Below are 27,896 nucleotides of genomic sequence, written 5' to 3' on the forward strand. Positions count from 1 at the left end.
TTTCTTCAGTCATTTTCCCATCAATATTAAGAATTTTTATTTTTGAACTTCATGTATAATAGTTTTACTACCTGGGAATGTTGATTCCTATATCATTCTTTTTCATTTTCATTCTAATATCTTAGTTTCCAGACCATCTGTTTTCATATGAAATTTCAGAGAGTGTATTAGGCAGTTTTTGCATTGCTATAAAAAATACCCAAGACTGGGTAATTTATAAATAAAAGCAGTTGAATGGGCTCACAGTTCTATAGGCCACACTGAAAGTCTGGTGCCAGTATCTGCTCAGCTTCTAGAGAGGCCTCAGGAAGCTTTCACTCATGGCCAAGGCAAAGGGGAGCAGGAGGCAGGGCACGTGATGTGATCGGGAGCAAGAGAGTAGGGGGAGGTCCCACGCACTTGTAAACAACAGATCTCCGAGAACTCACTCACTATGGCAAGAACAGCACAAAGACATGAGGGAGCTACTCCCACATCCAGATACCTCCCACCAGGCTCCACCAACACTGGTGCTTACATCTCAACAGGAGGTTTGAGGGGGACATGCATACTATATCAGAGACCACTTTTTAAAGTTCCATATTTATTTGCAACAAGTTTTTCATGTTATTCTCATATCTTTTTGATTGTGATGAAAACACATAACATAAAACTTACCATTTTAACCACTTTGAGGGCACAGTACAGACGTGCAACAGGGGGCATCTTAAAAAACAAATCCCTAGTGGGTATCAGGTGTGCCTGAGACACTTTGAGGAGTTGCCAAATTTCAAGCATTCCACCCAGGACTTTTCTGCTTCTTTCTTCATTGTACCAAGTCCTTAGTGGATAAAAGACGCTGTGCAATCCATGCCCTTACTAAGATTCAACATCACTCTCCCTGGGGCTCCTCCAGAGGCTCTGCAGACTGCTCTGCATCCCACTTGCTGCTGCAAAACAGAGATTCGGTGACATGCAAAAGCAAGTATCTGAGACTGTGGTCACCCAGCAAAATGCAATGGACTAAATGAGTCTCTCTCACTCTCGCTCTCTGCTCTTTCTTCTTGGCACTCTTACCCTCTCTGACCATTAAAGAAATGATCTAGATGAGATCGTGACATCCCATCTCACATGATGCTATTGTGGTTACTTCTTTCTCCACAGACTGTAGGAGTAGAGGACAGTTCAGAGAAGTGACACAAGAATCTCAAAAGAAACGCTCAGCTCGAAACAACTATCCTGATGAGAAAGATATGGAGTTAAGTCATCTAAGAAGTAGGTATGTATAGAAATATCTCATTTCTTTAGGCAACTTACTATAGATTTGCTTCAAACCTACAATTTTTTTTTAATCTTTTTTAATAGAGACCACATTAACTTATTTACATATAAGATGAACCACATGAAAAGGAGCAAACACAGAATGAGTTCTGTAATGTGTTTGGGTTCCATTTCACTCTGCAGTAGCCCAGCCAGAGCGTATTTGACAATGAATTTTCTCAATAAAGTTCAGAAAACTACATTGCGTGATGCTAGTTTTGACCCCTTAAATGACATTATGGGTTGATATTTTTCAGATTCTTTTTGAAAATGTGAAATAGCATATTGTTTGTGAGAAAGGTAATAGTATCTATTTAAGTTAATTCATGTTAAGTTGATTTGAATTCATGAATAGTACATGGCAAGCAAGGCTTGATTTGTGACCAGGATGGAATATTTTTGAATTCTTAGAAAACTGAGAAATGTCAATCTTATTCCTTTGAAATCCTTTAGGACTTCTTTTATGTAGCTTGTATATTAGCTTGATACAAAGTGTTGCTTTAAAAAGTTTCTCCCTACTGTTGACTTGGAAGCTTCTGAAAGCAGAAACATTACCTTGTGCATAGATATGTCCAGTAACTCCTTTTCATTGAATAAGGAGTCAGTACCTACTTGTGAAATTAAGTTACCAAAATAAACATTGCAATTCACAGCTCCATAGGCCATGCAGATTCTTTCAAGGAACCATATATCCTATTTTTGTTGTCCATAGCTGCCTCCTAAGTGGTATAATTCAGCCAAATTCAAAATCCATTTTTGGCATCCGTTTCTTCAATTACAGCTGTAAACTCGAACAATATATGGGCCCTGTACTCTAAGATTGAGGAGAGGAGATAGTGTTGTTGGACAGGAAGTGTGAAGGCTTTAGAGTCAGGCACATGGATTCAAATCCTATTTCTACCGCTTCATAACTATGCATGTTATATAAAATTTCCAAATCTCCGTTTTCTCAGCTGTAAAATGGGCATGTAATACCTACTTTTCAAGATTATTGTTTTAACTTGAGGATACAAGTTTTTGTGTTTCATTTTTTGCAAAAACCTTCCTACCTGGGCTCCTTGCCTCTCTTCCATCCTTCCAAATTGTCTAAAATGTAAATCTGATCATTCTTTAAATTACCCACCACTCTCTATGGATGGAAAATAGACTATGTACTGGTTAAGAGCAAGGCCCTTTTTTTTGAATCCTAATCTGCATCCCAGCTGTGCAGTTTAACAGCTCTGTATACTGTGGACATGTTAAGAACTTTCTAAGCTGCAGTATTCTCACCGGAAACACAGGCTAGTTAAAGTGTCTTATAGAACTGGGCAGTTAAATGACACAAAGTGCACGCTAGCACTTCAACTCCTGCCTGCGCAGAGCAGGCACTAACTACGTGGACCTGACATGGGATTCTCTTTATACAGCTTCCCATACTCATTACTGCTCTGCTCCCAGGTAGAAAGCTTTGCCTTCTTATTTTTTTATGCATTCATGTTTGTTTGAGACTACCGGGGATTTTATTCCTCGTATTATGTACTTTTCAGAGATTTCTAAATGTTTTTTTTTAATCAGAAATCAACAATGTGAAGTAATTTTTGAGATAAAAGAATCATTTTTCCTGATTAATTTAAATGTTTTTTGTTGTTGTTGTTGTTCTGCACTTCTGCTTTAACATATTTTTCTAAAATAACATGTGCTACCTTTACTATGGAAAAAACCTATTTGTAAATGAAATAACAAACTAAAAATATAAATAATTATGTTAAACGTTTATTCTTATGAATATAGGTCATCCCTCCCCCATTTTTTAATTGAGTACTGATGACTTTTCTTTTACACTTTACTGCATTTTGCAAGTCTTCTTAAATAGCATACACTATTTTTTATGGGTAAAACTTTATTTTTTATATATTTTATTTTACTTTATTAATTTTATTTTATTGTGATAAGAACAACATGAGATCATACCTCTTAACGCATTTGTCAGTGTACAATACAGTATTGTTCATCTGTCCATTGATGGACACTTATATTGTTTCTATATTGTTCCAATTATGAATAACGTTGCAGGTAACATGGGAGTGCAGACATCTCTTTGATATCCTCATTTCAATTATTTTGGCTGTATACCCAGGAGTGGGATTGCTAGATGAAATGGTAGTTCCATGTTGCTTTTTGAGGAGTCTCCATACTGTTTTCCACAGTGGCTACACCATCCCACATTTCCACCAACAATGTATAATCCTCACTAACGCTTGTTATCTTTCGTTTTTTGGTAATAGTCATCCTAACAGGTGTGAGGTGCTATGTCATTGTAGTTCTAGAGGACATTATGCTAAGTGAAATTTGGCAGTCACAAAAGGAAGATATTGCATGATTCTATTTGTATGAGGTATCTAAAAGAGTTGGACTCAGAGTGGCAGAGAATAGAATGCTGGTGGTCAGGGGCTAGGAGGAGGAAGAAATGGAGAATTGTTGCTCAATGAGTAAAGAGTTTTACTTATGCAAGACAAATAAGTTCTAGAGATTCGCTGTACAACCTAGTACCCATAGTTAATAAATGGTACTGTACACTTTCAAATAGTTTGAGAAGATAGATCTCATATTAAATATCATCATAAGAACAAACAAAAACCAAAACAAACCACATGCACACATGAAAAAAAATAAGTTAATTTTTGGAGGTGGTGAGTATATTTATATTGAGTACTTTGTAGTATCACAGGTATATATGCACATGTCCAAACTCATCAAAATGTATACATTAAATATGTGTGTTTTTGTGTGTATCAGTTGTACATCAGTAAAGCTTAAAATGTAGTATTGTTGCCTACAAATAAGAGGTTATACCTCTTATTGTCTTCCTAGTGTGGATGCTATATGTCTTGCTTCTTTGCCAACTGTTCTTTTTAAAAGAATGTGAGGAGCCTAACGGCAGCACCCTCACATCCTGCACCCATCTACCTGAGCAGAATGCCTGATGCATGGCCCATACCCACACATACTTGTTAAATTGTGAATACTCTCCTACTCCACAACATCTGGGCTCACCAACATCAGCCACTTCCTTGTGTGCCCACATGTGGTCTATAGACTGTTGGTTATATCTTCATACAGTCATTCAGGCTTTTTCAGGATTAAAAACCTTTGATTAGACATTGAAGATTTACAGAAGAGAGCATTGTGAAAGTAAAATGTCCAACCATTTGCATCAGTATTATCCCTAACAACACTTGTACATTTAAACCTTTTAACACAGTACTGTATAGGAGCTAGCATGTGGTCAGTACTCATTCATGGTGCCTCTAGCTCGCAGTGTCTCAGAGGACATGGAGTTATCCAGTGCCTAAACTACTGCTGTTGGTAACTTTTGTTGTTTTTCTGTGTTTCCCTTTTTAAAATTTCCTGATTGATGTAAACTCTATACTATGTCTCTGATTTATAACTTGTTTTATAGGCTCATAGAATGTACTGTTTCTGGCAAGCCATTTTCTTAGTAAACAATGGAAGACACATTTCAAATAGAGTAAAACAGAACAATTTGAAAGTTATAATGGTTTCTTCACAAGGAGTAACTTTTTACAAAATTTGGAAAAAAATTGAGAACTTGAAACACAGATATCATACCCAATAAATCAAATCTATCTAAAAATATTTTTAGCAATACATCATAATTGTAAATAGAAAGAAATTTCATTTCTATTTCCCAAACTGGTTTTTTGCTTCTGTTTCTTGATAATTTCAGTAAACTCTAAGAAACCTATCTTAAATTCAACCCATGATTTCCTTATATCCTTTTATTATCAACAAGACTGAGCTATTTTGCATCAGGTTAAATGTTAGATTTTCATCACTCATAGTATCCTTATCTTATTTTAGTTCTTGCCATGAATTTATAATAGAGAAAGCAACTTTCCTACCTGGCTACTGGATAACATGTTATATTAAATTTGTCACTGCTTTTTCACTGTTTAAGGTCAAATGAGGAATTCATTAGCAAAAGACATACTTTAAGATCGAAATAATATATCAAATATATATGTAATACAACATGACATTCCCTTTATGTCATAAGAAATACTTTCTTATCATTTTAGATAAATCACATGAACCAGATGTGACACTCTGGATTATCATCTTATCTGCCATTTAATCTTAATTTTGAATCCCATTCATATCATTTTCCTTTTAAGATCACACAGAACACCAGTCACAATGCCTTGTACCTGCCAAATGACCAAAGAAGATTGGATGGTATTTTAAAATTCTCACACAATTTTATTTTTCAGCATTTTATTTGCTTCTTGTTATAAACAGGCAACAAGATAAAATATATGTGGGTGAAGATGCAAGAAATGTGACGGTTCTGGAAAAAACAAAGTTCTCCCAAGATTTCAGCACGTTTGCAGCGGAAATTCAGGAAACTATCACGGCACTCAGAGAACAGGTTCGTTTTCTCCTCAGATAACATGTCCTTATTGTATGCATTGGAACAACTAAACATAAAAGATCTGTCCAGTAACTCTCCACAAATACAGCACAATATCAGAATAATAAAAACCTATTCAGGGAGTTGTATTGCTTTCTTTGCTTGCTTTTACTTTTGCTTTTTTAAAGACACAGTCTTGTTCTGTTGCCCCGGCTGGAATGCAGTGGCACAATCCTGGCTCACTGGAGCCTCTACCTCTTGGGTTCAAGTGATTCTCGTGCCTCAGCCTTCCAAGTAGCTAGGATTACAGGCGCCCATCACAACACCCAGCTAATTTTTGTATTTTTAGTGGAAATGGGGTTTGGCCATGTTGGCCAGGCTGGTCTTGAACACCTGGACTCAAGTGATTTGCCCATCTTGGCCTCCCAAAGTACTGGGATTATGGGTGTGAGTCACTGCGCCAGCAGGGAGTAGTATTGTAATAAGAATTGAGTCAGGGAAGGAGGGCTTGGGGAAACTCACACTACAAAGAGGCAGAGAGCCTTATCCTTTCTACCTAATGCTCAGGGCTCTGACTGGCACGAATTTGGTCAGCACCAGCTCCGCTTGCTGCTTCCAAGTGCCTCACCAGCACTTGTCTGAATAACTGTGAACTTGATGCCTGCTTCATCTGCACAGATGGATATAATTGTTAACAGCACGATGTATATTTTTCTTATCAATTTTTCTTGGAGTAGAGTCAAAGAAGCTTCTTAGGAATTACTGTTTTCTCGGGCTTTCTTTTTCTGACAAAGCTGTGGAAAACAACATTCCCACAACCCGCTCTACTTTTCCTTATTTTGTCAGTTGTTCTGGCTCATGCCTTATTTCATTTTTCCTAAAACTTAAGGATGAATCAACAAGAAGGAAAAGACTTGTATTAGAAATAGCAATGTAGATGTTTTTATTCAAAAATACACGTCTGATTTCTTTTAAGGCATGATGCCAAGCTGTCTGCTTCTTAGATAGTAATGTCACTGTGAGGTATATGCTTTTCTTCATAGCATCAAAGCCTTGAAAGCAGAAAACACTGTAGGGGGATGGACTGAGCCCAGGGTCTGCCATCAGGAAGTTCTGTCCTCACTATTGGCCTGACACAGTCAATTTAATCATTCAGAACAAGTATCCTCATCTGACCTTCAGGGCTATTGTGAGGATCCAAAGAGATTCTAGAACAGAAGGACTTTGTGAACTACAAGCCCCTTAAAATATGATTGCTTCTTTTGGATGTGAGCACGTCTAGTCCTAGGTGAAGGGGTGTGATTACCAGGTGCGTATGCTTCCCTGAGAGGCTCCCACTGGGAGGCTAAGCTGCCTGCAGCTGCGGTCCATATCAGTGCCTTCACTTGACCAGAAATACCGACTATTGAAATCACTTGTCCAATCTGAATCTTTTTTTCCTTTTTTTGTTTTTTGAGATGGAGTCTCGCTCTGTCGCCCAGGCTAGAATGCAATGGCATGATCTTGGCTCACTGCAACCTACTTCTGCCTCCCAGGTTCAAGTGATTCTCCTGTATTAGCCTCCTGAGTAGCTGGAATTACAGGTGCCCACTACTGTGACCGGGTAATTTTTGTATTTTTAGTAGAGATGGGGTTTTGCCATGTTGGCCAGGCTAGTTTTGAACTTCTGACCTCAGGTGATCTACCCACCTTGGCTTCCCAAAATGCTGGGATTACAGGCATGAGCCACTGTGCCTGACCATCCAATCTGCATCTTTTGTTTGTTTGTTCTTTTATTTTTTAGATGGAGTCTCACTCTGTTGCCCAGGCTGGAGTGCAGTGGTGAAATCCCAGCTCATTGCAACTTCTGCCTCCCGGATTCAAGCGATTCTCCTGCCTCAGCCTCCCGAGTAGCTGGGACTACAGGCACCCACCACCATGCCCAGCTCATTTTGTATTTTTAGTAGAGATGGTGTTTCACCATGTTGGCCAGGCTGGTCTCAAACTCCTGACTTCAGGTGATCCACTTGCCTTAGCCTCCCAAAGTGCTGGGATTACAGGCATGAGCCACCGTGCTTGGCCCAATCTGAGTCCTATAAAAATCTGAAAGCCATGAGGCATTGCTTCTAGGTTACCCTTAAGATAGATAGTATGAAATGGTTGGGGTGACTGAGAACTCTGGACGTCACAGAGTCTGCAAACCCTGTTTCATGCCAGTGAGTTAATGTGTGTCAGAGAAGAGAAGTTATAAGAGCAAAGAAAAGTCCTCAGCACTGGGCTAAAGAAGGTGGGCCCGAACAATTTAAACATTAACTCATATATCACTCAACAAACTATTTTTTCATAAATTTAATTTATGGATTTATAGACACAGGTAGATTCCACGAGCAACATTTCAGTTCAATTTCAATTTCATTACATATTGATGGTGATAATTGTGTATCTGATGTGTGCAGTAGTGATTAAAAACATCCCAGAGATGTATGTTTTTAAACATATCCCAAGACTGCAGTAGTTGTCCCTTCTAGGTGTTTAGTAGCATTCTTAGTACTTATCTCTAAATGTATCAAGGTGGAGTGTTTTTGCCTGTTTAATCGTCTGTCTCTTTCATTCCATTGTTAATTTCTTAATAGTTGAGACTATTTCACAGGGGTATCTTCAGAGCCTGGTATAAAGTCCGTGTTTAAAAATAACCAGTTTCTTTGTGTTGGAGCATGAAAAGTTAGTTCTAGATCTCTCCATAATCTAAGGTGTATGACAGGCTGGGCAAGGTTCCATGAGAGAACTAGAAGGTCCTGTGATCTCTTATAGAGGTCAGTGACTTACTCAAGCTATGACCAGGCTTTAGAGGTGGAAAGAAGTTGCAGCAGTGCCCAGTGCCTCATGTACACTGAGTGACATGTAGCAAATGCCTGACTGATAGGATTTAAACAATAAATAAACATGACATAACACCAGCAATAAGGAATATTGACCGAAGCCAGAAATCAACCCAGGTCATCTAAAGGGGATTGAGAAAAATAAAGAACCCAGGATAGACAGCAATGATAAACTGCAGATTTCCTGGGTGACTGTCAGGTGCAACTAGAGTGGGGAGCACCCAAAGATAGATGGGGATGATGAAGACAGACAGACTTTTGTGAGGGCAAACGGTCTTTTGGGATGCGAGAAGCCCTGAGTGTTTGTGAAATTAGTACTTACTACTGATCTGTCACTTACTATACTGAGAAATAAATTTTTAATGGCCCACATTGAAAGGTAGGTTGTAACAGTGAGCCTGTTAGCTGGAGAAGGACATTTCTGATTGTCCAATGTATGCCACTTTGTGGTTTTTCTATTACTCACCAGTGTGGATGCAGTAAGTCCTGTGAAAAGTTTGCTCTTTACAAAAACCCTTTGTTTTATGAAAAATGAGCATAGAGATAAAGGGCATGTATATTTCTGGAAGTGAAATTAGACAGCAAAGAAATAGATTAAACAGAATCTAGAATGTTTAAGAGAATCTGTATCCCATAATGGGCCTCATCATGGGAGATTACTAATGTTCTTGAGACTCATCCCTTAGATGCGAGGGGATTCCAAACCTCAGCCAAAGATTTCTAACCTTTACTTCCTAACTCTAGGTGACATTACATTTATGGGCTGCAACATAAGGTCAGTCTTGACATTTCACACTGTTGAAGTTTTACCTTTGTTAAGTAACTTTGGAATGTCTAGGAATGATACTTTTTGGTCTTGATTTATTAACCATGATGGCATCAAGCTAACGAAAGTGGTCTGCAAATTTCCATGACATGTTATAGCTCTTGTGTAAGTAGTTGGGTCCAGTAAATTATATTTGCCCTTTTTATTTGATTCTGATTATTGTGAGAATAACACATAATTACATGCAGAACATTTTATTATTTCTATTTAAGATTGTATCTAGTTTACCTGACTGTGGAGGGGGCATGGATATGTGTGTGTGTGTGTGTGAGTGTGTGTGTGTGTAGGGTATATAATGAACAATGGGATGAGATGTAAGAATTTACACGTTTAATTATTATCAAAATGTTAGTGAGGTCTTCACAGATATTACAAAACTGTGTGCATGCATGTGCTGGAGGTACTACAAATAGAAAAGGTTTTAATAAGAGAAATCAGAGATTCTCACAGCTGTTGGAGCAATGAGAACAAAGGTCATGGAAACAGCTACTGGAGGGAGCTCACCAGGAAGCCATAGCACATCTCAGTCATTTGTGCAGGATCCCCAAACCCAACCCTTCTTTATGCATCTTCTGACAACTGCACTTAGGATACTAACTAACGGCGTCTGCTTCGAAATCTTATATCAGTGCCTCTCATTGGTAGACTCTAACCCAAAACCACAAAAGGAAAGAGATCCAGGAAGCATTTTCTGTTTCTGAGATTGGTGGAAAAGGGTGTGGATGATGACAAGTTGACAGTAGACTAACTAGAGACCATAGTTAAGGAAGATTATTTAGTTCACTGTGACTTGGTAATCAGTTAGGTATTGGAAAGATGGTACATGAGGTCGGAAAAATACTTTGTGGTCACAAAGACAGAATTCCGTTCTGAATGCCAATTACATAAAACAAATAAACAAACTGATATAAACAGAGATATGGAGATTACTATGTTGGCCACTATAATTTGTTAACCTAAAATTAATTAGGCCTGGGAAAAAAACACATACATTAGAACTATTCCAGAAAACCCAGCCTCCTCACTTTATTAAACAAGTAAAGGTAGATGGTTGAAAGGAAGGAATAAAAGACACTCCAGAGGCTTTTTAAAATTAGGAGACAGGTAATGTTATTACTAAATAACAATTATAGAAGGTGAAACAGTTAAGGTTAAATAGGTTATGACATATGTAAGGAACAGAGTGATGTTCAGTGTGGCTGGAGATTAGCTAATCAAGATTGTCAAAACAACGTACAAGGTGCCTGGTGAGGCAGAAAATGTCTAGATGAGAAGATCTAATAAACTCATATTAGATTTTCTTGTGGACTCTAAGTATATGAGGAAGGAATATACGTTTTCTCTTCTGGGTGGGTAGGAATTCCGGGAATCTATCCATCTCTTCTAGGTTTTCTAGTTTATGTGTGTATAGGTGTTCATAGTAGCCTTGAATGGTCTTTTGTATTCCAGTGGTGTCAGTTGTAATATTTCCTGTATCATATCTCAGTGAGGTTATTTGGATTTTCTCTCTTCTTTTCTTGGTTAATCTTGCTAATGGTCTATCAATTGTATTTATCTTTTCAAAGAACCAGCTTTTTGTTTCACTTATCTTTTGTACTTTTTTTGGCTTCAATTTTGTTTAGCTCTGCTCTGATCTTGGTAATTTCCTTCCTTCTGCTGGGTTTGGGTTTGGTTTGTTCTTGTTTCTCTAGTTCTTTGAGGTGTGATCTTAGATTGTCTGTGCTCTTTTAGACTTTTTGATGTAGGCATTTAGGTCTACAAACTTTCCTCTTAGCACCACCTTGGCTGTATCCCAGAGAATTTGATATGTTGTGTCATTTTTGTCATTCAGTTTGAAGAAGTTTTTAATTTCCATCTTGATTTTGCTTTTGACTCAATGCTCATTCAAGAGCAGGTTATTTATTTTCTATATATTTGCATGGTTTTGAAGGTTCCTTTTGGAGTTGATTTCCAGTTTTATTCCACTGTGGTCTGAGAGAATGCTTGATATAATTTCAATTTTCTTAAATTTATTGAGGCTCATTTTATGGCCTATCATATGGTCTATCTTGGAGAAAGTTCCATGGGCTGTTGAATAGAATGTGTATTCTATAGTTGCTGAATGGAGTGTTCTGTATATATCTGTTAGGTCCATTTGTTACATGGTATAGTTTAGATCCATTGTTTCCTTGTTGACTTTCTGTCATGATGACCTGTCTGGTGCTGTCAGTGGAGTATTGAAATCCCCCACTATTAATGTGTTTCTGTCTATCTCATTTCTTAGGTCTATTAGTAATTGTTTTATAAATTTGGGAGCTCCAGTGTTAGATGCATATATGTTTAGGATTGTGATATTGTCCTGTTGGACAAGGCCTTTTACCATTATATACTGTCCCTCTTTGACCTTTTAACCACTGTTGCTTTAAAGTTTGTTTTGTCTGATATAAGAATAGTTAACCTTGCTCACTTTTGGTGTCTATGTTCATAACATGCTTTTTTCCAGCCCTTTACTTTAAGTTTATGTGAGTCTTTATGTGTCAGGTGAGTTTCCTGAAGGCAGCAGAGAGTTGGTTGGTGAGTTCTTATCCATTCTGCAGTTCTGTATCTTTTAAGTGGAGCATTGAGGACATTTACTTCCAATCTTAGTATTGAAATGTGAGGTGCTGTTGCATTCATTGTGCTCTTTGCTGCCTGCATACTTTTTTGTTTTTGCTTTTTAACTTGTATTTTTGTTTTATTGGTCCTATGTACTTTGTGCTTTAAAGAGATTCTGTTTTGATGTGTTTCCAGGATTTGTTTCAAGATTTTGAGCTCCTTTTAGCAGTTCTTATAATGGTGGCTTGGTAATGGCAAATTCTCTCAGCATTTGTTTGTCTGAAAATGACTGTCTCTTTCCTTCATATATGATGCTGAGTTTCACTAGCTACAAAATTCTTGGCTGAAGATTGTTTTGTTTGAGGAGGTTGAAGATAGGGCCCCAATCCCTTCTAGCTTGTAGGGTTTCTGCTGAGAAATTTGCTGTTAATCTGATTGGTTTTTCTTTACAGGTTACCTGGTGCTTCTGTCTCACAGCTCTTAAGATTCTTTCCTTCGTCTTAACTTTGGATAACCTGATGACAATGTGCCTAGCTGAAGATCTTTTTGCAATGAATTTCCCAGGTGTTCTTTGTGCTTCTTGTATTTGCACATCTAGGTCTCTGGCAAGGCTGGGGAAGTTTTCCTCGATGATTCCCCCAAATATGTTTTCCAAGCTTTTGGAATTGTCTTCTTCCTCGGGAACACTGATTGTTCTTAGGTTTGGTCGTTTAACATAACCCCAGACTTCTTGGAGGCTTTGTTCATATTTTCTTATTCTTTTTTCTTTGTCTTTGTAGGATTGGGTTAGTTCAAAGACCTTGTCTTCGAGCCCTGAATTTTTTTCTTCTACTTGTTCAATTCTATTTCTGAGACTTTGCAGAGCATTTTGCATTTCTGAAAGTGTGTCCAAAGTTTCCTGAATTTTTATTGTTATTTATTTAAGCACTCTATTTTGTTGAGTATTTCTCCCTTCACTTCCATTATCATTTTTTGATACAAGCCCTTGAATTGGACTTTGCCTTTCTTTGGTCCCTCTCTGATTAGCTTAGTAACTAACCTCCTGAATTCTTTTTCAGGTGAGTCAGAGATTTCTTCTTGGTTTGGATCCTTTGCTGGTGAACTAGTGTGATTTTTTGGGTCACTGATGAGCCTTGTGTTTTCATATTACCAGGGTTTTCTGTTCCTTCTCATTTGGGTAGACTCTGTCAGAGGGAAGGTCTAGGGCTGAAGGCTGTTGTTCAGATTCTTTTGTCCCACAGGGTGTTCTGTTGATATAGTACTCGCCCCCTTTTCCTGTGGTTGTGGTTCCTGTGAGCCGAACTGCAGTGATTGTTGTCTGTCTTCTGGGTCTAGCCATTCAGTGAGTTTATTGAGCTCCTGGCTGGTCCTGGTGGTTTCTGCATGGAGCCCTGTGATGTGAACTGTCTATGGGTCTCTTAGCCATGGATGCCAGCACCTGTGCTGGAGGAGGTGGCGGAGGGTGAAGCGGACTTCATGAGGGTTCTTAGCTTGGGTGGTTTAATGTTCTATTTTTGTGCTGGTTGACCCCCGGCCAGGAGGTGGTGCTCTGCAGAAAGCACCAGCTGTAGTAGTACAGAGAGGGACTGGGCCCTAGAACTACCAAAATTATATGTCTTTTGTCTTCTGCTACCAGGGTGGGTAGGGAGGGACCATCAGGTGGGGACCAGGCTAGGCGTGGGTGAGCTTAGACTCTCCTTGGGCCAGTCTTGCTGTGCTGCTGTGGGGGATGGGGATGAGATTCCCAGGTCACTGCAGTTGTGTACCTAGTACCTAGGAGGATTATAGCTGCCTCTGCTGAGTCATGCAGGTTGTCAGGGAAGTGGGGAAAAGCTGGCACTCATAGACCTCACCCAGCTCTCATGCAAACCAAAGGGCCGGTCCCACTCCCACTGTGCCACCTGCAACAGCCCCGAGTCTGTTTCCAGGTGGAGGGCAGGCTTGAAAACTTGCCAGAGGCTTTCAGGCTTTCAGCCTCCCAACTACGAAAAGAAAAGGGTTTTAGTTCTTCCCTGCCTCTGATGTCTTCTAGCTGGATTTGCTACCTCCCCAGAGTTCCAGCTAGGAGGCTTCTGGCCCCACTCAAATTGTTACAAACTTCAGCTAGGGAAGTTCTTCTCTCCAGTGGGGTTTTATCCCCTGCTCCTCTGGCTCTCTCCTGATGGACCCCTGTGGTGTCAGGCAGGAATGGGCGGCTTGGGGATTCAGTGAGCTCTCAGGGTCTCCCTGCTGCCTCCTCCCCCCTGGTATTTCACTTGGCTTGGCTCTAACTCAACTCAGCTTCAGGTAAAGTCGGGAACATCTCCCACAAACAGACCTTCAGCTTCGCCAGTGGAGGTGTGTGTCTGGGAAAGGAGGGTCTCCCTTTCCCACTTCTGCACTTGGGGCACTTACAGTATTTGGGGTGACTCCTGGGTCCTGCAGGAGCAGTCTGCTTCCTTCAGAGGGTCTGTAGATCCTCTCGGGATTGCTGTTTTATTCTTGCAGTTGATCTGGAGCTAAGTTTCACAATGAGAGCCTCCGCAATGCTGCACTATCCGGAGCTGCAATCTTGTCCTGCCTCCTGTCTGCTATGATCTACCGGAAGTCCTTATCCATTGTATTCTGAAAGCAAATAACTTGTTAGGTTTCTCAGGTTCAAAGATTGAAAGGAATTTTCTCTCAGGATCAGTCATACTCTAGTCTTACCCATAATTGGTTTAGATGATATTTTAATGAGATTTGGGACTTGGAATGGATTAAGACTTTAGGGGCTATTGTGATGGGGTGAATTGTTTATTTTGCCTGTGAGAAAGACATGAATTTTAGGGGTTCAAAGGGTGTAGCATTATGGACTAAATTGTGTCTTTTCCTCAGATTTTCATGTTGAGTTCTAATCCCCAGTACCTCATAATGTGGATGTAGTTGATAACCATCTGCAAGTCAAGAGAAAGCCCTCAGAAGAAATCAACCATGCTGGCACCTTGATTTTGGACTTTTAGCCTCTAGAACTTTGAGAAAAAAAAAATTCTGTTGTTTAGGCTACCCAGTCTGTGGTATTTTGTTATGACAGCCCTAGCAAACTTGGACACCAATTTTGCAGAAATGAAACAGCCTGTTGAAAATTAATATGGAATTATAAGGGATTCTAAATAGTCACATTTTTAAAAATATTGCCCTGTAGTTCTTAGATTTTGTATTAGTTTTCCATTCTCAGTTTTCTCTTTGCATTTTAGTTTGCGAAGTTACTATTGACATATCTTCAGGTCAACAGATTCTTTCCCCTGTCACCTTGAATGTGATAGTTAATTTTATGTGTCAAATTCTGGATCGTGGGATGCCCAGCTATCTGGTTAAGCAGTATTTTTCATGTTTCTGTGAGAGTGTTTCTAAAGAGATTAGCATTACAATTGGTGGACTAAGAAAAGCAAGCGCCCCTCCCCAGTGTAGGTGGGCATTCTTCAATTTGTTCAGGGCCTGACTGGAACAAAAAAGTGGAAGAAGGTTGAATTAACTGTGCCTGACTGCTTGAATTGGGACATAAGCCTCTCCTGCCCTTGGCACTCCTGGTTCTCAGGTCTTCAGATTCAGACTGATCTATACCATTTGTTCTCCGGCTCTCCAATCTTTGAACTATACCACTGACATTCCTGGGTCTCCAGTTTTCAGACAGAAGATTGTGGCACTTCTTAATCTCTGTAAACATGGATCCAATTCCTTACAGTAAACCTCTTCACATTCACGTCTTATTGGTTTTATTTCCCTGGAGAATCTTGACTAATACATTTAGTCTAATGATGAAGCCATCAAAGGCATTCTTCATTTCTGTTATAATTTTGATTTCTAGCATTTTCTTTTAATTGTTCTTCAGCATTTTTCTCTCTCTACTTACATTACCTATCTTTCCTTGAATGTTGCCTACTTTTTCTATTAGGGCCACGAATGGATTAATCATAGTTAGTTTTATCCTTTCCAGATAATTTCAACATCTGTGTCTCATGTGGGTCTGCTTCCGATGCTTGCTTTGCATCTTAAAACTGTGTTTTTTCCCCTTCTTTGGAGCATGCCTTGTAAATTTTGTTTAAAGCCATACATGATGTCTTGGGTAATAGGAACTGTAGTCATAAGCCTTTTTAGGTTTTTGTATTGAAAAGGCTGAATGTTGTGCTGCGTTTAGTGTTTCCTGTAACTGTAGATGCCATGGCTTTAAATTCCTCCAGTGTCTTTGTTTTTGTTTTTCCTACTGACTTTGGCCTTTCTTATGTATTCTTCCTCAGAGAGAGTCTGTGTCTTTCAGCTGCTTCAGCAGTAATCACTGTTATTATGCTGGCATCCTGTTGATGTGCTGGTTAGGTGTGGGGATGGGAAATATTATATCATCTTCTGATGAATCCTCAGCTGTCTAATGGGCTTACGCTCTGAGGCTGTGATTTTCTTAAGCATTGCTCCAGTAGTGTGGCTTTTTCTCCACCTCCTACTCCTTTCCCTGGCTGGTGTGCAGGTAATTTATTTCATTGGAGGACAGACCCCTGGTTTTTCCGTTGGCTTTTTCTTGATTAGGTGAGTCAGGAAGCCTGGAGTAGGATGCAGCGGATAAGAATCCCTTTTCCCAGTTTGTTTTAGAATTTAGTACTGTACCCTTTCAAGTTCCTTCCCCTTGGTATAGAGGCCTTTTTTATGGAGAAGGCTCTGGGTGTTTTTCACAAAGGATATCTTCCCCTGCCCCTGCCCCTGCCAGGGTCAGGAGGGGATGTTTCTTGGATGTCTTCTATGAGAACCTTGTAAGTTTCCTTCAGTTAAACTTCATGAGTACCTTACCTCACTAAGACAGTAACACCTAGTAGTTTGTCACGCTCACAATTTTTACATTGCCCCGTAGTTCTTAGGTTTTCTGTTAGTTTTTCATTCTCAGTTTTCTCTTTGCATTTTAGTTTGGGAAATTACTACTGACATATCTTCAGGTCAACAGATTCTTTCCCATGCCACCTTGAGTGTGATAGTTAATTTTATGTGTCAATTTCTGGATCGTGGGATGCCCAGCTCTCTGGTTAAATAGTATTTCTGGACGTTTCTGTGAGAGTATTTCTGAAGAGATTAGCATTAGGATTGGTGATTGGTGAACTGAGAAAAGCAGGTGCCTTTCCCCACTGAAGGGGGGCATCCTTCAATTTGTTCAGGGCCTGACTGGAACAAAAAAGTGAAGGAAGCCTCCAGCAACTTCTTAAAATTACCATTTAAGTGTTTGTATTAGTCAGAGTTCTCCAGAGAACTGTAACTAATAGGAAATGTCTGTCTGTCTGTCTGATATGTGTATTCAAAGACATTGGCTCACACCATTATGGAGGCTGGACAGTCCGAAATCTTGGCCTGACAGACTGAATACCCAGGACAGCTGATGGTGCAGATGAAGCAGAAGGCTATCTGCTGGAGAAGTCAGTCTTGCTCTGGGAGGCTGCTATTTGTGTTCAATTCAGGCCTTCAACTTACTGGATGAGGCCCACCCACATTAGAAACCAACCTGGATTGCTCTGGTCTGAACTCAGATCACGTAGGACTTTAATTGTTGAACAAAAGAACCCTTGATAGCTGCTGCACCATTAGGATGTCCTGATCCAACATCGAGGTTGTAAACCCTATTGTTGATATGGACTCTAGAATAGGATTGCGCTGTTATCCCTAGGGTAACTTGTTCCGTTGGTCAAGTTATTGGATCAATTATGGATGTTGACTCGCTTTGGCTTGTGTAGCCTTAGCATAGGTTGTTCGGAGGTTTAGTTATGCTCCGAGGTCACCCCGACCAAAATTTTTAATGCAGGTGTAGTAGTTTAAAGTCTGCAGATTTATATGATTTTGATTGCGTTAGTAAATTAAAGCTCCATAGGGTCTTCTCGTCTTACTATTTTATGCTCGCCTCTTCACGGGCAGGTCAATTTCACTGGTTGAAAGTAAGAGACAGTTGAACCCTCGTGGTGCCATTCATGCGAGTCCCTATTTAAGGAACAAGTGATTATGCTCCCTTTGCACAGTCAGGGTACCGCGGTCGTTAAACATGTGTCACTGGGCAGGCGGTGCCTCTAATACTGGTAATGCTAGAGGTGATGTTTTTGGTAAATAGGCGGGGTTAAGTTTGCCGAGTTCCTTTTACTTTTTTTAACCTTTCCTTAAAAGCATGCCTGTGTTGGGTTAACAGTATGAATAATATTGACTTTGTTTGTATTTTTTGATATTAGGCTGTTAAGTATCAGTGAAGTTTTTCAGTCGGATGTAGGCTTATGCAGTGAAGAAAATATTCATGTTACTTATATTAGCATTATCACTTCTATGAAATAATAGATTAATCCAATGTGATGTGAGGAGTTCAGTAGAATGTTTGAGATTTTTTTAAGATAATTATGTTGAGCTTGAACACTTTCTTAATTGATGGCTGCTTTTGGGCCAACTATGGGAACTGGGTTTTTTTACTCTCTATATAAGGTTTTTTCCTAGTGTCTAAAGAGCTGTCCCTCTTTAGACTAACAATTAAGCTTATGGGGGAATTAAGTGATTCTGTAGGTAAACTTAAGGTTGAACTAAGATTCTATCTTGGATAACCAGCTATCACCAGGCTTGGTAGGCTTGTCACCTCTACCCATAAATCTTCCCACTATTTTGCTACATAGACGGGTGTGCTCTTTTAGCTGTTTTGGGGGAATTTGGTTTTAGTTTTCGTCTGGCTTCGGGGAATTTGGCTTTAGTTCTCTTTGCGAAACTGTTTCATTATGCAGAAGGTATAGGTGTGAGTGGTTGCTATTTTGTGCTTGGTTAATCTTTTTCATCTTTCCCTTACGGTACTGTGTCTATAGCGCCAGGATAAAATTTCTATCGCCTATACTTTTGTATGGATAAATGATTTAGTAGAGGTTAATTTGGTATTAGTGTTGATTAGGTTTGGGGCTAGCATTAGCTCAAGGCAATCAAATTATGTTGAGATCTTCTGGGTGTAAGCCGGATGCTTTGTGTTAAGCTATGCCTTGGTTTATCCAAGTGCACTTTCCAGCACACTTACCGTGTTACGACTTATCTCCTCTATATAAATATGAGGTGGTGTTTAGTTAAGTTGATCCTTAAATATACTTGAGGAGGGTGACGGGGTGTGTGTGCATGCTTTATGGCCTCATTCAATTAAGCACTCTATTCTTAATTTACTGCTAAATCCTCCTTGAGCTCTTAGGTTTTGTAAGAGTCATCATGGGGTTTTCTGAGGTAGAAAATGTAGCCCATTTCTTACCATCTCATAAGCTACACCTTGACCTAACGTTTTTGCGGGGTCATTTATGCTTACTTTGTGGCCTTTATTAGGGTTTGCTGAGGATGGCCATATATAGGTTGAGCAAGAGATGGTGAGGTGAATTGGGGTTTATCAATTATAGAACAGGCTCCTCTAGAGGGATGTGAAGCACTGCTAAGTCCTTTGAGTTTTAAGCTGTTGCTTGTAGTATTCTGGCGAGTAGTTTTGTTGTTTTAACTATTGAGGTTTAAGGCTAAGCATAGTGGGGTATCTAATCCCAGTTTGAGCCTTAGCTATTGTGTGTTCAGAAATTTTAAAGCCACTTTCGTAGTTTATTTTACATCAGCTAGGGTTTTTTACAACTTAGATGGAGTTTGGCTTTATTAGAATAGATCTAAAACACTCTTTACGCCAGTCTCTATTAGCTTGGGTATGGCCGCGGTGGCTGGCACAAAATTAACCAACCCTGAATGTAGCATAGCTTAGTTAAACTTTTGTTTATTGCTAAAGGTTTGTCACTGCTGTCTCCCGTGGGGATGTGGCTGAGCAAAGTGTTTTGAGCTGCGTTGTGCATGATTGATACTTACTCCTTTTGACTGTGGTGATTTAGAGGGTGTTTTCACGGGGACGAGGATGCTTGCATGCATAATCTTGCTAAGAGTTAATAGAAAGGTTAGGACCAAACCTGTCTGTTTATGGAGTATATAAACCCATCTAGGCATTTTCAGTGTCTTGCTTTAGGTAAATTAAGCTACATAAACGGGGTTTTGTTAGACTTTTGGAGGAGTATGTGGTTGTGAAGTGCTATCTTTGGGGCTGTGATAATAAGGGTGTTGGTCTGGTAGTGGATAAGTATATAGGTGGGATAGAATAAAGAAGAGATTAAGGTTGAGAGTAGTGGGATGAGATGAGGGTTGTGTTAGTTGAGGGGTAGCAGTTGAAGTTATGCACAGCTAAAAGATGAAAACATAGGCTCTGGCTAAGTGGATTAAGGCTTTTGTTTTGGGGGTTTGGCAAAAGTATATTTTTAGGGAAAAAGTCAGAGGTGGGGGAGGGGGTTTTGGTAAAAAATTTGTTGTGATTTTATAGTGTAAAGAAGGACGTGTCGTATAGCATGAATTAAATAACATGCTATTATGTTTTTAATACAAGCATGAATTAAGTAACACCTTATGATATTTATGCGGGGCTGGGATATTGAACGTAGGTGCGATCAGCAATGGTATGTACTAGGAATCAAAGACAGATCCTGCGACATACGGTGTGGGGGGACCAGCTTTCTGCGATGGGGTCGCGTGCACACCCGAGATAAAAAATACAAAATGCATGGAGAGCTCCCGTGACTGGTAATAGGGTGATAGACCCGTGATCCATTGAGATATCTTATTTAAGAGGAACGTGTGGGCGATCTTGATTTCTATGGCCCTGAGGTAAGAACCAGATGCCGGATACAGTTCACTATAGCTACCCCCACGTGTTATGGGCCTGGAGCGAGGAGAGTAGCACTCTTGTGCGGGATATTGATTTCATGGAGGATGGTAAACAAGGGACCCCTAACTGAGAGGGGTATCCGTGGTGACAAGGATTTATTTGACTAAAATGTGCTATGCCCAATGAACGATTTAATGTGCTATATATGGTAAATGAACAGTTGTGTTAGTTGATATTCTTGGGAAGATGCTTGATCTTTGAATGTTAGTGTTATGTTCTACGGTTGGTTAAATCATTAGAGTTCTTGCTTGTAAGCATGTTTTCAAGGGTAGTTAGCAAATATGTAAGAGCATGTGCTATGTACAGTCAAGCATTTACAGTACTATATAATATTCATGTTGGATAGCAGTAATGCACGATTTTCATTGGGGTCTGATAAAATAACTTAGTACTTAAGTTGCATTTAAAGCTTGCACCCCATAGAATACAGAAAGTAGTTTAAATTAGAATGCCAGTTTTGGGTGTTGGTGGTGAAGTTGAGTGCTTTCTTTCTGAGTTGTCCTGGGGAGAAGTTTCTATTTCCGGTTTACAAGACCAATGTATTAACTTATACTACCAGGGCAGGTTCATTTGAGTAGATTGTTTTCGGTTAAGGAGGCAAGTGGTATTAAGGTTAGGACTGTGATAAAGTATATTATGGATGCTACTTGCCCAATAATGATGAAGGGTTGGTTTACTGGTTGGCCTCCGATTCAAGTGAGAGTTAGTAGAATTATAATTAGGGGTCACTATAGGAATTGGCTAAGTGGGCGGAATATTTTACTTTGTTGTTTGGATTTATGGAGTATGGGGATAAGTGCTAAAATGAGGATTGATAGGAGGAGTGCTAGCACTCCTCCTAATTTATTAGGGATAAATCATAGAATTGCGTATGCGAATAGGAAGTATCATTCTGGTTTAACATGTGGGGGAGTGTTTAGGGGGTTAGCTGGAGTATAGTTGTCTGGGTCACTTAAAAGGTTGGGTGAAAATAATACTAGTATTATTAGGGCGAGAAGGAGAAGGATTAAGCCTAGGATATCTTTGATTGTATAATAGGGGTGAAAGGTAATTTTGTTGGAGTGAGAGGAAATTCTGGAGGGGTTGTTTGATCCTGTTTCGTGTAGAAATAGTAGATGTAGAATTGTAAGGGCTGTAATAATAAAGGGTAGGATGAAGTGAAGGGTGAAGAACCGTGTGAGGGTGGGATTGTCAATTGAATATCCGCCTCAGACTCATTGGACAAGGTTAGTTCTGATATATGGGATGGCTGATAGAAGATTTGTGATTACTGTGGCACTCCAGAATGATATTTGGCCTCATGGGAGTACGTAGCCTCTGAAGGCTGTTGCTATAGTTATAAGTAGAAGTATAATGCCAATATTTCAGGTTTCTAGAAGGAGGAATGAGCTATAATATAGGCCTCGGCCAATATGTAGAAAGAGGCAGATAAAGAACATAGAGGCACCTTTAGCGTGGAGATAGCAAAGGGTTCAGCCATAGTTTACATCTCGAGTGATGTGTGCGACTGAAGAGAAGGCGGAGAAAATATCTGGTGAGTAGTGTATTGCTAGGAATAAGCTTGTGATGATTTGTAGGGTTAGACAGGTTGCAAGGAGTGAGCCAAAGTTTCATCATATGGAGATATTAGATGGGGTGGGTAAGTCAATGAGGGAGTGGTTGATTATTTTTATGAGTGGGTTGGGTTTGCGTGTTGGGGTCATTGGTGTTTTTGTAGTTGAAATATAACGATGGTTTTTCATATCATTAGTCATGGTTAGAGCCCGTGTGGAAACAATGACATATATTTTATTCTTATTAAGTGTACTGTTGGTTATGGGATTTGTGGGGTTTTCTTCCAAGTCTTCTCCTATTTATAGGGGTTTAGCATTGATTGTTAGTGGTGTGGTTGGTTGTGTTATTATTTTAAATTATGGAGGAGCTTATGTGGATTTAATGATATTTTTAATTTATTTGGGAGGCATAATGGTTGTTGTTGGTTATATTACGGCAATGGCTATTGAAGAGTATCCTGAGGCATGGGGCTCAGGATTTGAGGTTCTGGGGAGTCTTTTAGTAGGATTAGCGATGGAGGTAGGGTTGGTTTTATGGGTTTTAGATTTTGATGGGTTAGTGGTGGTGGTTAATTTTAACAATATAGGGAGTTGAGTGATTTTTGAGGGAGAAGGGCCGGGGTTAATTCGGGAGGATTCTATTGGTGCAGGTGCTTTGTATGACTATGGGCATTGATTTGTGGTAGTTATTGGTTGAACATTGTTTGTTGGTGTATATATTGTGATTGAGATTGCTCAGGGTAATAGGTTACGTTATTAGAAATAAGACTAGGGTGAGAGGGATAAGGAAAGAGAGAAAATGGAATTTGATTATACCCTTTTGAGTGGTTGTGAGGATGGAGGTGATAATGTGGGTATGTGAGATTGTTTTAGGTACAGATTTTTCTAGTCAGATTGAGTCTAGTAAAAGGGAAGCTAGGTTTTGACTTATAAGTAGGTTTTGGTAGGGAGCTGTGCTATGAATTGTAATGGGAAAATATCCTAGTATGTTAGAGAATTTAAATATGTATGATGGGATATCCATTTTAAGCTTATTGGCTATAAGAGTAAGGTCCAAGGCTACTAGGAAGCCTAGAGCGGTTATGTACAGGGCCGAGAGTTTTAGGTGAGATGATATTGTTAGATGGGGAGGTAAGGTGGGAGAGATGCTGTTAGTAATGAGGAATCCTGCGAGTAGGCTGCTGATTGTGAGACTTTTGATTGGGTTTAATAGGGTGGGGGTGTTTTCGTTAATGTTGACTAAGGTTGGGAAGCGAGGTTGTCCTGTTAGGATGAGGAGAATAGTTCGAGCACTGTAGGCGCTTGTTAGGGAAGTGGCAATAAGAGTGATAGATAGGGCTCAGGCGTTGGTATATGACATGTTTGTGGATTCGATGATGAGGTCTACCCAGAATTCACCAGTTTAAATGTTAATCTCATCCAAAAGCACTCTCCAAGCTGACTTATAAAACTAACCATCAGAGTGTTCCCACCAGTATGGCTCAATGCTCAGTCAGTCTGTTCTAGGTAAGTAGATCTTGATTGCTGCCTCTCTTGTTATCCTCCTGTCTCTTCAGATTTCACCTTAGTGGTTTGCCCTGCAACCTTAGCTCTTTAAGAAATTTATTGATTTTCAGTGTGTCCAATTTTTCTTGTCGTGAAGATGGGAGTGATGATTTACAAGCTTGCTACATGCTGGAACTAACACTGGAGTTGCTTTATGTTTTACTCATATTTCTCAACCCAGAGAGGTTTCTTTGCCCATTTAAAAGTCCTGGTATCTTGTAGGAGCTTGGCTCTTCAGGTTTATGGGCTATGCTCTTGCATAAAACATCTGGAGATGCATCTTAAGTACACCGAGCAAAAGTATTGAACTTTACAACATTGAATCTTGGAGTGCCCTTGACTTTATAGTTCAAGCTTATGTAGTTACAATTCTGCAGTATTTTCCATTACCCCTTTTAATTTTGCATACAAAAGGTTTTCAGAAACATGAACTGGTTAATAAGAAACCCCTTCTAAATTTCCCATAACTGTTTCTGTACAGCTCCCAGTGAAAAGACACTTACATCATTGTATCAGGGCCATTACTGAAGAAAATAACTTGGTAATTCTTGTTGTTATGGTGAGAGTTTTTTTCTTTCACTTGCATTTTATACAGCAGCATGGTCTAGATTAAGCCATGAATTAGACAGGTTTTGCTAAGTTACACTCCAGTAACAACCCAAATCTCAGTTTACGGCAACAAGGAGGATTGTTTCTCACTCATGTTGCATGCTCTTTGGGATTCAGCTGTGTCTATCCTCCGCAGTTTGTCAGTCCTCCAACCCAGAGGAAGGAACATCTTTATCTGGAGTACACCTTCCTGTTGCAGAAGGAGATAGGCAATAGAAGTCTCACTAGACAGTACCTCAGAATGTGATGTTTTTTGGCTTGTAGATCTCTGTCTTTATGTTCACATGGGATTATCCCTGTGTGCCAATCTGTGTTCAGATTTCCTTTGTTTATGAGAGCATCAGTCACATTGAAGTAGGGGCTCACTCTACTCTAACATGACTTTATTATAACTAATTACATCTGCAATACTCCTATTTCCAAAAAACGTCACATTCTGAGGTACAGAGGGTTAGATCCTCAAGATTTGAATTTGGGGAGTGATGCAGCTCAACCCCAAGCAGGAACCATGCAGATAAGGATGCTTCTGGAATGCAGGGCAACAATGACACAATCATTGTCAGTATTATATACTTTGACACAGCAGCTGCCTTTTGGGGAATGCAGTGAGGCTGAGGAGGCTACACTTTTGATTACATATCCTTAGGAAATCTACAACTGCAATAGTTTGAATAAATTAAGTAAAAATGTTATATGAAATAGTGTCTAATGAGAATTCTATTTCTGGGAAGGCAGAGTAGATATATTTTTGCCTCCTGCTTATTTTTCTTTTATTTTTACTTTTTTTCTGAGACTGAGTCTCACTCTCTCGCCCAGACTAGGTTGCAGTGGTGCGATCTCAGCTCACTGCAACCTCTGCTTCCCAGGTTCAAGCAATTCTCGTGCTTCAGTCTCCCGAGTAGCTTGGATTACAGGCGCTCACCACCATGCTTGGCTAACTTTTGTATTTTTAGCAGAGACGGGGTTTCACCATGTTGGCCAGGCTGGTCTTGAAATCCTTACCTCAAGTGACCCACCTGCCTCAGCCTCCCAAAGTGCTGTGACTACAGGCATGAGCCACTGCACCCAGACGCCTCTTGATTATAGTATAGACAGCTACAACCCCTGGATATCACGTTTAAAACAAACATTAGATGACTCAGAATGGTGAAGAGCAAGAAAGCAGACTGATCAGGGACCTTGGACTCCAGGAGCAATGTGATGCTCTTTCCTAGGCACTTTTTCCTCATGTAGCTCAGGCTTCAAGCTGAAGAAGCCAGCAACCAACCTGAGCATATCAACAGACACAGAAAAAGGCCCAGCAAAACCTGAGTCCCTCTAGACAACAGGCCAAAACAGTGGAGGCCTAGCAATACAGGTAACTTTTAGACAATAACCATTCTTCCCCAGCCAAACAGCACAGAAGAAACTGTGGCCCCCACCTCCAGCAAGACCAGCAAAGCCCAAGTGAGGAGGTGGCTTTCACTCTCCCCAGGCTATACTGAGGCACCTAAGGACCCCTTGAGACTGCTGTCTGAGAAAGCCAAGTAGGAAATTAGGGAATCGTCCTGCCAGATGGTTGCACTCAAAAGCTTGAGGTCACAAGGGGAGCCTGGGCTTGTGTCCTCACTCAGCGGGAATGAAGCTCCCCTCCCTCTTCACTGGGGTGGTTGCAGAGAAGGCCTAGGGGAGGCTCCAGTGCTCTCCATTTTTCAGGGGGTGATAAGGCTGCCCTGCCCTTCTCCATCCTGAGATGCATGGAGGCCGTGTGGGGAGGATTCACAGAATACTACACCTCCCATCCAGGAGGGTTATGAGGTGGCCTGACAGGGAGCCAGAACCCCAATTCCTCCCAAAAGTAATGAAAAGAACCCCTTTGTGTGTCAACGGAGGCCAGGGAGGGAACCTGGACTTCTATTCCCACATGGCAGTAATGATGTGGGACCCCTCTTCCCACGCCACAGCAGTTTCAGAGGAAAATACCTGAAATAGAAGGCTTCAGTAAGATCCAAAGCCTCCAGGTTTCAATAGGAAATTATTCACCATACCAAGAACTAGGAAGATCCCAAATGGAATGAAAAAAGGCAATCAACACTGAAGTGATAGAGGTATTGCAGTTATCTGAAAAAGATTTTAAAGCAGTCATAGGCTGGGTGCAGTGGCTCACACCTGTAATCCCAGCACTTTGGGAGGCTGAGGTGGGTGGATCACATGGTCAGGAGTTTGAGACCAGCCTGACCAACATGCTGAAACCCTGTCTCTACTAAAAATACAAAAATTAGCCAGGTGTGGTGGCGCATGCCTGTAATCCCAGGTACTCAGGAGGCTGAGGCAGGAGGCTGCAGTGAGCCGAGATCACGCCATTGCACTCCAGCATGGGTGAAAGAGTGAGACTATGTCTCAAAATAAATAAACAAACAAATAAATAAATAAAGCAATCATAAAAAATGCTTCAATGAGCAATTTCAAACACACTGTAAACAAATGAAAAATGGATGAAAAATCTCATCAAAATAATACAAGGCCCAAAGAGAAACCAGATGGAGATTTTAGAACTGAAAACTATAATAACAGAAATAAAAAAGATTAATAGATGGACTCAGAATATAGATCAGAGGGGAAAGAATCAGTGAACTGAAAGATAGAAGACTAGCAATTATACATTCTCAACAACAGAGACAGCACAGACAAAAACAAGATGAGCAGAGCCTAAGAAGCCTGTGGGATTTTAATAAAACATCCAACACTTGTGTTATTCAAGTCTTGGATAGAAAGAAGAGAGAAAGTCAGGACAATTCCAAAGAAATGCACACCAAGACACATCATAGTCACACTTTTAAAATCAAAAAGGAAAACATTTTGAAAGCAGCAAAAGGGAAACATCACCCTGCCATTTACATGCTGAATGGTGAATGTTTGAATGCTTTACCCATAAAATTGCAAGGCATTGCAAACAAGGCAAGGATATCCATTCTCACCACTCTTATCCAACCTAATGCTGGAAGTCCTTGCCAGTGCAATAAGTCAAGAAAAGGAAAAGACCTATAGATTGAAAAGGAAGAAATTAAACTATTTTCAGGTGATACAGATACCTACATAGAAAATCTCAAGGAATCTACAAAAATACTCCTAAAATGAATAAATGAGTTGAACAAGGTTAGATGATACAACATAAACCCAAGATAAACATATAAAAAATTAATGGCATTTCTGTATACTAACAATGAATACATGGGGTGATAGGAAAAGGAAAGTTACATCCTTTTATTATCAAGGCTTTGTAGTAAAGCCTAGAACAAAACTCCCATACACTGTATTTCTTATACTTACCGTCCATACAAGATCATTTTTAAATTTTTTATTTTTATTTTTATCTTTTGAGATGAAGTTTTGGCTCTTGCCGCCCAGGCCAGAGTGCAATGGCATGATCTTGGCTCACTGCAACTTCTGCCCCCTGGGTTCAACTGATTATCCTGCCTCAGTCTCCCAAGTAGCTGAGATTACA

At 40.0% G+C, this 27,896-nt stretch overlaps 1 protein-coding gene across 8 annotated transcripts in view; it reads left to right on the top strand.

Annotated features, from left to right (window-relative positions):
• The window catches only part of LOC105495658 (peroxidasin like), a 507,670-nt gene that overhangs the window by 473,406 nt on the left and 6,368 nt on the right, over positions 1-27,896 (top strand). For all 8 annotated transcript variants that reach the window (XM_071068254.1, XM_071068255.1, XM_071068250.1 and 5 more), the window contains 2 exons: positions 1,144-1,258; positions 5,599-5,728. In XM_071068254.1, coding sequence (XP_070924355.1) covers positions 1,144-1,258; positions 5,599-5,728 — 245 coding nt within the window. The remainder of the gene's footprint in view (positions 1-1,143; positions 1,259-5,598; positions 5,729-27,896) is intronic.

Source organism: Macaca nemestrina, chromosome 8 (assembly GCF_043159975.1).
Source record: "Macaca nemestrina isolate mMacNem1 chromosome 8, mMacNem.hap1, whole genome shotgun sequence".
Taxonomy (NCBI): domain Eukaryota; kingdom Metazoa; phylum Chordata; class Mammalia; order Primates; family Cercopithecidae; genus Macaca; species Macaca nemestrina.